At 38.2% G+C, this 12,374-nt stretch overlaps 1 protein-coding gene across 1 annotated transcript in view; it reads right to left on the bottom strand.

Annotated features, from left to right (window-relative positions):
- MTMR7 (myotubularin related protein 7) overlaps positions 1-12,374 on the bottom strand; it is a 202,491-nt gene that overhangs the window by 133,690 nt on the left and 56,427 nt on the right. The window contains exon 4 of the mRNA XM_053703920.1: positions 9,492-9,620. Coding sequence (XP_053559895.1) covers positions 9,492-9,620 — 129 coding nt within the window. The remainder of the gene's footprint in view (positions 1-9,491; positions 9,621-12,374) is intronic.

The following is a 12,374-nucleotide window of genomic DNA, read 5'->3' as shown; positions in this document are numbered from 1 at the left end:
AGACGTTTGTGTAGTAGAATAGACAAAGCAGATATTTGCCTTTTTAGAGAACTAGCTGATAATCCCTTCTCCAAACCTTCTTGGAGAAAAGACAATATTCTAGGAATCCTAATCTTACTCCACGAGTAACCTTTGGATTCACACCAATAAAGATATTTGCGCCAAATCTTATGATAGATCTTCCTGGTGACAGGCTTTCTAGCCGGAATCAGGGTATCAATGCCCGACTCAGAGAACCCACGCTTTGATAGAATCAAGCGTTCAATCTCCAAGCAGTCAGACGCAGAGAAACTAGATTTGGATGGGTGAACGGACCTTGGATTAGAAGGTCCCGCCTCATTGGCAGGGTCCACGGTGGAACCGAGGACATGCCCACTATGTCTGCATACCAAGTCCTGCGTGGCCACGCAGGTGCTATCAGAATCACTGAAGCTCTCTCCTGCTTGATTCTGGCAACCAGACGTGGGAGGAGAGGAAACAGTGGAAATACGTAGGCCAGATTGAAGGACCAAGGCACTGCTAGAGCATCTATCAGTACCGCCTTGTGATCCCGGGACCTGGACCCGTAACGAGGAAGTTTGGCATTCTGACAAGACACCATCAGATCCAATTCTGGTGTGCCCTATAGCTGAATCAGCTGAGCAAATACCTCCGGATGGAGTTCCCACTCCCCCGGATGAAAAGTCTGTTGACTTAGAAAATCCGCCTCCCAGTTCTCTACTCCTGGGATGTGGATTGCTGAGAGATGGCAAGAGTGATCCTCTGCCCATCGGATTATTTTGGTTACCTCCATCATCGCTAGAGAACTCCTTGTTCCTCCTTGATGATTGATATAAGCTACAGTCGTGATGTTGTCCGACTGAAACCTGATGAATTTAGCTGCAGCAAGCTGAGGCCACGGCTGAAGCGCCTTGAATATCGCTCTCAGTTCTAGAATGTTTATCGGAAGAAGAGATTCCTCCAGAGACCATAAGCCCTGTGCTTTCAGGGAGTTCCAGACTGCACCCCAGCCTAACAGGCTGGCATCTGTCGTTACAATGAGCCACTCTGGCCTGTGGAAGTACATTCCCTGAGACAGGTGGTCCTGAGACAACCACCAGAGAAGAGAATCTCTGGTCTCCTGGTCCAGATGCAGTTGAGGAGATAAATTTTCATAATCCCCATTCCACTGTTTGAGCATGCATAGTTGCAGTGGTCTGAGGTGTAGGCGGGCAAAAGGATCTATGTCCATTGCCGCTACCATGAGTCCGATTACCTCCATACACTGAGCCACTGATGGCCGAGGAATGGAATGAAGAGTTCAGCAAGTGGTTAAGTGTTTTGATTTTCTGACCTCCGTCAGAAATATTTTCATTTCTACCGAATCTATCAGAGTCCCTAGAAAGGAAACTCTTGCAAGAGGGAAGAGAGAACTCTTTTTTATGTTCACCTTCCACCCGTGAGATCTCAGAAAAGCCAACACAATGTCCGTGTGAGACTCTGCTAGCTGAAAAGTCGACGCCTGAATTAAGATGTCGTCTAGATAAGGCGCCACTGCTATGCCCCGAGGTCGTAGAACCGCCAGAAGGGACCCTAGCACCTTTGTGAAAATTCTTGGAGCCGTGGCCAACCCGAAGGGAAGAGCCACAAACTGGTAATGCCTGTTTAGAAAGGCAAATCTGAGAAATTGATGATGATTTCTGTGAATAGGTATGTGTAGATACGCATCCTTTAAGTCCACGGTAGTCATATATTGACCCTCCTGGATCAGAGGCAGAATAGTCCGAATGGTCTCCATCTTGAATGATGGAACTTTGAGGAACTTGTTTAGAATTTTGAGATCCAAGATTGGTCTGAAAGTTCCCTCTTTTTTGGGAACCACAAACAGGTTTGACTAGAATCCTAGCCCCTGTTCCTCTTTTGAGACTGGGCAGATCACCCCCATGGTATGTAGATCTTCTACACAGCGTAAGAACGCCTCTATCTTATATCTATATCGAGAAATATGAAATCTCCCCCTTGGAAGGGAGTCTTTGAATTCCAGAAGATATCCCTGGGACACAATTTCTAAAGCCCAGGGATCGTGAACATCTCTTGTCCAAGCCTGAGCGAAGAGAGAGAGTCTGCCCCCTACTAGATCTGGTCCCGGATCGGGGGCTACCCCTTCATGCTGTCTTAGAGGCAGCTGCAGGCTTCTTGGCCTGTTTACCCTTGTTCCAAGCCTGGTTAGGTCTCCAGACTGACTTGGATTGGGCAAAATTCCCCTCTTGCTTTGCAGCAGAGGAAGCTGAAATGGAACCACTCTTAAAGTTCCGAAAGGAATGAAAATTATTTTGTTTGGTCTTCATCTTATTTGATCTATCCTGAGGAAGGGCATGACCTTTCCCTCCAGTGATGTCTGAAATAATCTCTTTCAGTTCAGGCCCGAATAGGGTCTTTCCTTTGAAAGGGATGTTCAAAAGTTTAGATTTAGATGACACATCAGCAGACCAGTACTTAAACCATAACGCCCTGCAAGCTAAAATGGCAAAACCTGAATTCTTTGCCGCTAATTTAGCCAGTTGAAATGTGTCATCTGTAATAAAAGAATTAGCCAACTTAAGGGCCTTGATTCTGTCCATAATCTCCTCTAATGGAGTCTCCATCTGAAGAGCCTCTTCTAGAGCCTCAAACCAGAAAGCAGCTGCAGTAGTTACAGGAACAATGCACGCAATAGGTTGAAGAGAAAAACCCTGATGAACAAAAAATTTCTTCAGGAGACCCTCTAATTTTTTTATCCATAGGATCTTTGAAAGCACAACTGTCTTCGATAGGTATAGTTGTACGCTTAGACAGAGTAGAAATAGCTCCCTCCACCTTAGGAACTGTCTGCCCGCATGGTGTCAGATATGGGAAACATTTTATTAAAAACAGGAGGGGGAGAGAACGGAATACCTGGTCTATCCCACTCCTTAGTAATAATATTCACAATCCTCTTAGGGACTGGAAAAACATCAGTGTAAACAGGAACCTCTAAGTATTTATCCATTTTACACAATTTCTCTGGAACCACTATAGGGTCACAATCATCTAGAGTCGCTAATACCTCCCTGAGCAATAAGCGGAGGTGTTCAAGCTTAAATTTAAAGGCCGTCATATCAGAATCTCTCTGAGGAAACGTCTTTCCTGAATCAGAAATTTCTCCCTCAGATAACAAATCCCTCACCCCTACTTCAGAGCATTGTGAGGGCATATCAGATACGGCTACTAAAGCGTCAGACGGCTCAGCATTTTTCCTAAACCCAGAGCTGTCCCGCTTTCCTTGTAAACCAGGCAGTTTAGATAAAACCTCTGTGAGGGTTGTATTCATAACTGTGGCCATGTCTTGTAAAGTAAAAGAATTTGACGCACTAGAGGTACTTGGCGTCACTTGTGCGGGCGTTACTGGTTGTGACACTTGGGGAGAGCTAGATGGCGAACCCTCATTTACTTCTGATTGAGAATCATCTATTGCTTTATTTTTAAGTGCTAATATATGTTCTTTATAGTTTATAGACATATCAATACAATAGGGACACATTCTAAGAGGGGGTTCCACAATGGCTTCCAAACATATTGAACAAGGATTTTCCTTGGTGTCAGACATGTTAAACAGGCTAGTAATGTAACAAGGAAGCTTGGAAAACACTGTAATCAAAGTAAATAACACTTAGAAATAAAACGGTACTGTGCCTTTAAGAGAAAAAAAGCTGCACAAATTCTGCAAAACAGTGTAAAAAAGCAGTAAACTTAACGAAATTTTTACAGTAGCATCATAAAGACTTAGTAACTTTGCACAGCTATGCAAATAAACAATTAACCCCTTAATGGCAAAACCGGATTGAAAAAACATCAAAACCGGTAAAAAAGACTTTCAGCACCTTGCCACAGCTCTGCTGTGGCTCCTACCTGCCCTTCAGAACGATTTGTAGGGAAAAAACTCCTTTTACAGCCCTCAAACACAGCAGGAACCTCAGGAGAAGCAGTTAGATGTCTCAGAGGAAAAGAAACTGCGCAACTGAGGCGCGAAAATAGGCCCCTCCCACCTCACTCGATGTTTTGAGGCCTATCAGAGAAACACCAGAGTGTCTCTTAATTAACCATGTGAGTTACAAAACTCAAAAACAAGCCACAATGACCCCTTTAGTCCCTTCAAAAAACGTTATAATTGCATCATTCACTGAATAAACAAAAACGTTTTTTCCTAACAGTGCCACAAATGAGCCCTTCAAGCAAGCTGAAATTCCTATCTAAGTGTCTGAATACAGCTTACCCTTCCCTCATGGGGATATTGCCAGCCTTTTCTAGAATTAACACAGTCTGTCTAGAAAAATATAGACTGAACATACCTCATATGCAGCTTAGCCTGCAAACCGTTCTCCCAACTGAAGTTTTCCAGTACTCTCCAGCCCTTGTGAGAACAGCAGTGGATCTTACAAAGTGCTAAGATCATCATCCTCCTTGCAGAAATCTTCATCCCTTTTCTGCCAGAGAGTAAATAGTACACACCGGTACCATTTAAAATAATAAACTTTTGCTTGAGAAATAAAAAACTAACATTTTAGTCACCACACAACTCTTTGCCCTTCCTAGCAGTTAAGCAGGCAGAAAGAATGACTGGGGGGTGGAGCTGAGGGAGGAGCTATATAGACAGCTCTGATGTGGGTGCTCTCTCTGCCACTTCCTGTAGGGAAGGAGAATATCCCACAAGTAAGGATGAATCAGTGGACTCGATACATCTTACAAGAGAAACACTATTTTAATATCATTAAACCCTAATCAGCCGTCCGCCCACACCGCCGCTATAATAAACCTATTAACCCCTAAACTGCAAGCCCCTAATAACAAAATATACTAAAATAAACTATTAACCCCTAAACCGAAAGCCCCCACAACAAAATAAACTAATTTAAACTAGTAACCCCTAAACCAAACGACCCCCTAACTTTATATTAAAATTACAATTTCCCTAGCTTAAATTAAAACCTACCTGTCAAATTAATTTTTTTTATTTTAAACTAACAATTAAACTATTATAATTATTAAACTAAAATTAAACTAACTACCAATTAAATAAAACTAAACTACCAATAAAAAAAAATCCTAAACACTAAACTACAAAAAGTATCTAATTACATAAAATAACAAACACTAAATTATGAAAAATAAACAAATTATCAAAAATAAAAAAGAATTACCCCTAATCTAATAGCCCTATCAAACTAAAAAAGCCCACCCAAAATAAAAAAAACCTAGCCTACAATAAAACTACCAATGGCCCTTAAAAAGGGCCTTTTGTTGGGCATTGCCCCAAAGATATCAGCTATTTTACCTGTAACTAAAAATTCAAGCCCCCCCCCCAACAGTAAAACCCACCACCCAACCAACCACCCCAAATAAAAATAAAAAAAACTATCTAAAATAACCTAAGCTACCCATTGCCCTGAAAAGGGCATTTGTATGGGCTTTTAGCAGCCCTAATTTCTATTGGCTGATTTAAAATTTTCAGCCAATAGGAATGCAAGGGACGCCATCTTGAATCACGTCCCTTGCATTGAAGATTCAGTGTACGGCGGAGACTGTATGAAGAAGATGCTCTGCGCCGGATGTCTTCAGGATGAACCCACTCCGCGCTGACTGGATGAAGATCGAAGAGGCTGTCTGGATGAAGACTTTTTGCCGCATGGATGAAGACTTCGCCGACTGGATAAAAGATAGAATAGGCCACCTGGATGAAGACTTCTTGCCGCATGGGTGAGGACTTTGCCAGTCGGATGGATCCTTCAACAACTAAGTGCATCGTCGGGGGGTTAGTGTTAGGTTTTTTTTTAAGGGTTTTTTGGGTGGGTTTATTTTTTAGTTTAGGGTCTGGGCAGTAAAATAACTAAATGCCCTTTTAAGGGCAATGCCCATACAAATGCCCTTTTCAGGGCAATGGTTAGCTTAGGTTATTTCAGATAGTTTTTTTTATTTGGGGGGGTTGGTTGGGTAGTGGGTTTTACTGTTGGGGGGGTTGTATTTTTTTTTTTACAGGTAAGAGAGCTGATATCTTTGGGGCAATGCCCCACAAAAGGCCCTTTTAAGGGCCATTGGTAGTTAATTGTAGGCTAGGGTTTTTTTTTTTTGGGTGGGCCATTAGATTAGGTGCAATTCTTTTTTATTTTTGATAATTTGTCATTTTGTGTAATGTATATTTTTAGGAGGTGTTTTATTTTTAACTTAAAAGAGCCGTTTTTCTCAGGTCAATGCCCTACAAAAGGCCCTTTTAAGGGCCCCCAAAAGGCCGTTTTAAGGGCCCTTGGTAGTTTTGGGGGTGGGGGTTTGTATAGTGTTAGGGGGTGTTTGTATTCTTTTTAAAGTACAAGAGCTGTTTATCTCAGGGCAATGCCCTACAAAATCCAATTTTAAGGGCCCCCAAAAGGCCCTTGGTAGTTTATTCTAGAGTAGGGTTTTTTATTTTGGGGTGGTTTTTTCAAGGGTATTAGAATAGGATTAATCTTTATTTTTTGGGATAATTTCGTTTTTTGTTTTTTTTTGTAATGATAGGTATTTTTTATTTTTTGCAATGGTAGGTTTTGTATTTTTTGTAATGGTAGGTTTTAGTGTAAGGCAGGTTAGGTTTTATTTGACAGGTAAATTTGTATTTATTTTAAATAGGTAGTTAGTAAATAGTTAATAACTATTTACTAACTAGTCTACCTAGTTAAAATAAATACAAACTTACCTGTGAAATAAAAATAAAACCTAAGCTAGCTACAATGTAACTATTAGTTATATTGTAGCTAACTTAGGTTTTATTTCACCGGTAAGTATGTATTTAGTTTTAAATAGGAATTATTTAGTTAATAATTGTACATTTAATTTAGATCTAATTTAGTTATGTTAAAGTAAGGGGGGGTTAGGTTTAGGGGTTAATACAGTTTAATTTAGCTTGTTGCGATGTGGGGGGCTGGCGGTTTAGGGGTTAATAGGTTTATTTAGTTAAAAATTGTAAATTTAATTTAGCTATATTTTTATTATGTTAAAGTTAGGGGGTGTTAGAGTTAGGGTTACATTAGGGTTAGGTTTATGGGTTAATATAGTTTATTTTAGCTTGTTGCGATGTGGGGGGCTGGCGGTTTAGGGGTTAATAACTGTAGGCAGGCGTCAGCGATGTTGGGGGCAGCAGATTAGGGGTGTTTAGACGTAGGGTTTATGTTAGGTTTAAACTGTCTTTTTATTTCCCCATAGACATCAATGGGGCTGCGTTACGGAACTTTTGTTTCCGCGGTCGCAGATGTTAGTTTTTTCTTTGGCCAGCTCTCCCCATTGACGTCTTTGGGGAAATCGTGCATGATTATGTCTCAGCAGTGCTCTGATTGTGTGCGGTATGGAGCTCAACGCAACCATATCTCACGCAAAAGGCGTATGTTTGAAAACTTGTAATAGCAGCGCTATAGGATATTAAATAACGTAACTTTTGTTGCGTTCTTTAATTTCTCTATAGCACTCAAAACTCGTAATCTAGCTGTCTGTTTTTTAAGCCTTTTAATATACTTGAAAGATTCTATCATATCTCCCCTTTACATTCTCTCCTCTAAAATATATATTTAGGTAATTGATCCTTTCCTGGAAAGTTATTTTTTTGACCACGTATCATTTTAGTAGCCCTCCTTTGAGCAGGTTCCAAATTTATTTATATCCTTCTGAAGATATGGCCTCCAGAACTGAACACAATACTCAAGATGAGGCATATCTAGTAATCTGTGAAGTGGCATAAGAACCTTACTATTTCTGATACAATACTCTAGTTATACAACCAAGCTTTCTACTAGTTTTACTCACTACATTACAACACTGTTTACCAAATTTCAAATCATCGGAATAATAAATTCCCCACAACCATTCCGCTTTTGTAAGTCAAAAAATCTCAGAATCTATAATTAAGCTTATAAATGTTATTTCTTAGATGCATGATGTTGTCCTTTGTGATGATAAGCTTTAGATCCCAGTCATTTGTACAGTTCTCCAATTTTTCTATATCACTCCTCTGGTCCACTTCCCAGAAACATCAACTCTATTAAAAATGTTTGCATCATCTGCAACACAGACTTTCCCCTGCAGCCCTTTGCTGATATATATGTTAAAACAAAACAGGCCCCAGAACTGACCCCTGAGGAACACCACTAATAAGTGCCCCGTCTGCTAAATACACACCATTTATTAAGACACTTTGTTGTCTATCCGTAAACCAGCATTCAACCTGCCACCCAATTTTTGAGTCTAGACCTAGGAAATACAGTTTATGAATTACTTTGTTTTGTGGGACAGTGTCAAATGCTTTGCTGAAATCTGGATACATTACTACTCCACCTTAGTCTAACACTTAAGTTATAGATTAGTCTGACATGATCTTCCTGAAGTAAAACCCTGGTGTTTTTGGTCCTCTTAGTTGTTATTCTTTATATAAGTCAGAATTATTTATATTTAAATTATGGATTAGATTACAACGTTGCAATATATATTACTTACCACTCCCCTTTCCTGTAATTTTCAGTAAGTCTGAGATTTGTGGGTTTTCCAATTCTAAGAATTCAAAGTGCATGACAGGTTCACAAGCCTAACCCTGCTACATATCCGTCCCTAACTGGCTTCAGCAGAGATAAGAACTGCAAAACAATGGGGTTTTTTTAACAAAATGACCATGGAAACTCCAGAAGCAAGTCTGGATTGGCTCCTTTGGATAAGGCAAGTGATGGGTGATCTTTAGCTATTGAAACACAATTGCATCAAACAAAGTGTTAATCCATTCATAAGGTTTTACACTCACCTAATACAAGGTGTTTACTGTCCCTTTAAATGTTCTTTACTAGTGTATAGATAATTATCACCTCCATTTTGCTGATCAGTTTAGAGATACTGATCAGACATTATATACATTATGTAATAATTGGTGTATAGATATACACCATTTCAACATTATAGTGAAATCTTTAGGTACAGTACAACTCTTATGTCAATGATCAACAGTAAAAAAATAAATAAATAAAGCCATTAAGGGACATGACTTATTCAGGTTCTGGTGCCAAAATGCTAATGGAATTGCTGATGGAATTTGATGCATTTACAGTATTTTCTGTAGGGTTGTGCATTCGTCTAATTCCACAGCAAATGAATGCTGAATATGGTGGTGGCCAGCAGCATTCGGTTATTTTCGGAGCTGGATTTTTTCATGCGATTTGCACAGATCTTAGTGTGTTGAACTTTCACAAGAAGAAATCAGTCTCCAAAAAAAGCTGAATGCTGCTGGCGCCGCCATATTCGGTATTCGTTTTCTGCCGATTTAGACGAACGCAGATCTCTAATTATCTGCTACAACACATTAGACACTGCAGATGCAAGCTCAGATGATTTAAACACCCTACTTTAAAAATCCAATGTAAAGGGAATGGAAATTAAAGTACTGAATTACCATAGGATAATAGGCGAGAGAAACAAAATCACTTTCTACTTACATGGTTATCCTGGCAATAATAGGAAAGGGTTGGAAAACGGCCTCTGCTTCGAAATTTCGAACTGCCCATAATTACTGGCACTGTGGCAGATTTCGGTACATAGAGTTCTGTTGGATATGAGTCGCATACCTAAAATAAGGTTTAATTCAGAAAAAATATTATTTAATAAAATGATGCATTATTTCCTTACAGAATATAAATTAAATTATAATATATATATTGTAATAAAATCACAAACATTTTAGAATACTTTTTTTTTTTTTAAATATATTCTTTATTAAATGAGGCACGTTTGAGACAAAAACAATTATAGTTCAGAGACCAGTTCATCTTACAAATTGCATTACATTTTGTTTCATATTACATAACCAGGGGAGGAAACAGGGAGAGAAAAAAAAGAAAAAAAAAAAAAAAAGAAGACAAGAAAACAAAAGCAAAAATATTTTCCCTTCCCTTCCTTCTTTCCTGATAAATTGTCTCTGTATTTCTCAATCTAACTACCCAAATGTGCTTCTTTTACTTTGGATTTATATAAAATAAAAATAATAATAATAATAATAATAAAAATGAAAATAATAAAAAAAATAACAGGGGGAAAGAAAAAAAAAAAAAAAAAAAAAAAAGGGAAAAAGGAGAAGGGTCCTCCCCCTCTCACCCCCTCCCATACCCTCTCACCTTTTTCTTTCTCCCTTTTTTTTCCTTCCCTTTCCCCTCTTTCTTCCTCTCTTTCCTTTTCCCTCTTTTATTTTATTTTTCAAGAACGAATACACCACCAACTTGTATATTAGACTTCTCTAAACGAAGAATACCAACTTGGTGGAAATATATCTAAAATAACTAGTTCTGCAAATGTCTCAGAGTTTAAAAAGGGGTACAATATTTGTTTCTGGATCTGAGGTGTATACGTTTTAATTATAGGTAACCAACCTAATATAAACCTTTTTATTTTATATTCTTTAACACTCTTAATATGAAAAGATTCGAATAAAATTTGGTTTTGAGTTTCTTTGATTATCCTGGATAATGAGGGTGCAGCTGTAGATTTCCAGTTTTTTACTATCAACTGTCTTACCAATAATATAAGTGTATTTAGTATTCTATCTTGTATACCTAAGTCAGCTGTATGGCTTTTTAAAAACATAACTAATTCTATGGTAAGATGTATATTTATCTTGTAGAGTTTATTTATCCAAAAAACTACCTTTTCCCAAACCTGCTTCATTTTAGGGCAGGAATAAAACATGTGTAGGATATTTGCTTCCCGGAAATTACAACGTGGACAAGTTGCTACTTGTGATGGAAACATTTTCATTAACCGGGCCGGGGTTATATAGAAATTATTGATAAGTTTAATATGGGATTCTTTCCAGCTCATGGATATAACCAAATTTCTTGTAATTGATATACTTGTATTCATTCTTGAAAGATCCAAATTAGGAATATTAACTTTCCACTTATCAAAGGTTTTGTTGTACGAAATCAGGCTCTGCTTGGCCAATAGGATATCATATAACAGAGAGATGGATGTGAAACCAGCTATATATTGGCATATATATACTTTAATATCCGTCCATTCCTTAAATTGATTCCTACCCCTCCTCATGTCATCAATATAATGTCTTAATTGAAGATATGCGAAAAAATTAGTTCTAGGTAGGTCAAATAATTGGGAGAGGGTTTCAAAGGAGACCATATACCTGTCACTATCTAATACTTGGCCTATGCATTTCAGCCCCTTGTCTGACCATTTTCTAAAGATATCTTGGTTAATTCCTGGTGTAAAACCTGGATTACCTGTGATAGGTAAATACTCTGAATAGCATGGGCCCATATCAAGTATACTACATAATTTATGCCAGGCTATAACAATATTTTTAAGAGAAATTAAACAGTCTATATTAGCAGGTAATTTTTTTGGCAAACAGTGTAAGATAGCTTTAAGGGAAAAGGGATATGCAAGAAAGCTTTCCATATCATTCGATACCACCCCATTTACACCTGTCAACCATTCAATCGCTATTTTAACTAGAACAGATAGATTATAAAGATGAATGTTAGGTAATGCAAGCCCTGCCATTCTATATGGTTGGGATATCCTTTTTAGCGCTATTCTGGGTTTCTTTTCTTTCCAAATAAAGTTAGAAAAGGCAGAATTTATTCTCCTTTGATCTTGTGTATTAATAAAAAGAGGAAGATTTTGCAATGGATATAATAGTCTAGGAAAGACAATAGTCTTGATTAGATTTACTCTTGCTGATAAAGATAAAGGGAAAGTTGTCCATAACTTCAAATCCGTAATAATTTTTTGAATCAGAGGAGAGAGATTTGCTGGATACCATTTATTAGGATTGGAGCTAAGTTTAAGCCCTAAATAGTTAAGAGTTTCTGTAATTTTAAACGGGATCTCTTGAAGGCTTGTATTTGTTTTATTTAACCACAATATTTCACTCTTATTACAATTTATATTATAACCTGAAAATGAGGAAAAAAACTGTAAGGTATCTACAATTAATGGGATTGAATATTTAGTATTCTGAAGAAAAATCAACAAATCATCTGCATATAGCAGTACTTTTAAACTAGTCGGTCCTATCTTTATTCCTAATATTACATCCCTGAGCCAGATTGCTAGAGGCTCCAGAGCTAGAATAAACAAGAGTGGCGATAATGGGCAGCCCTGTCTCGTACCTCTGCCCATTATAATTTTCGGGGAGAGCGCCCCATTAACGAGCAAGTAGGAGATAGGATTCTTATAAAGATTACGAATAAAACAGAGAAATTGATTTTGCAGCCCAAACTGTGACACTGCGCTAAAAAGGTATTCCCAATTAATCGAATCAAACGCCTTTTCGGCATCAAGTGTAAGAATAGCTAGATCCTGAA

This window comes from Bombina bombina, chromosome 2 (assembly GCF_027579735.1).
Source record: "Bombina bombina isolate aBomBom1 chromosome 2, aBomBom1.pri, whole genome shotgun sequence".
Lineage (NCBI taxonomy): Eukaryota > Metazoa > Chordata > Amphibia > Anura > Bombinatoridae > Bombina > Bombina bombina.
The sequence above is the reverse complement of the archived record's forward strand: the minus strand, read 5'-3'. Positions and strand labels throughout refer to the sequence as shown.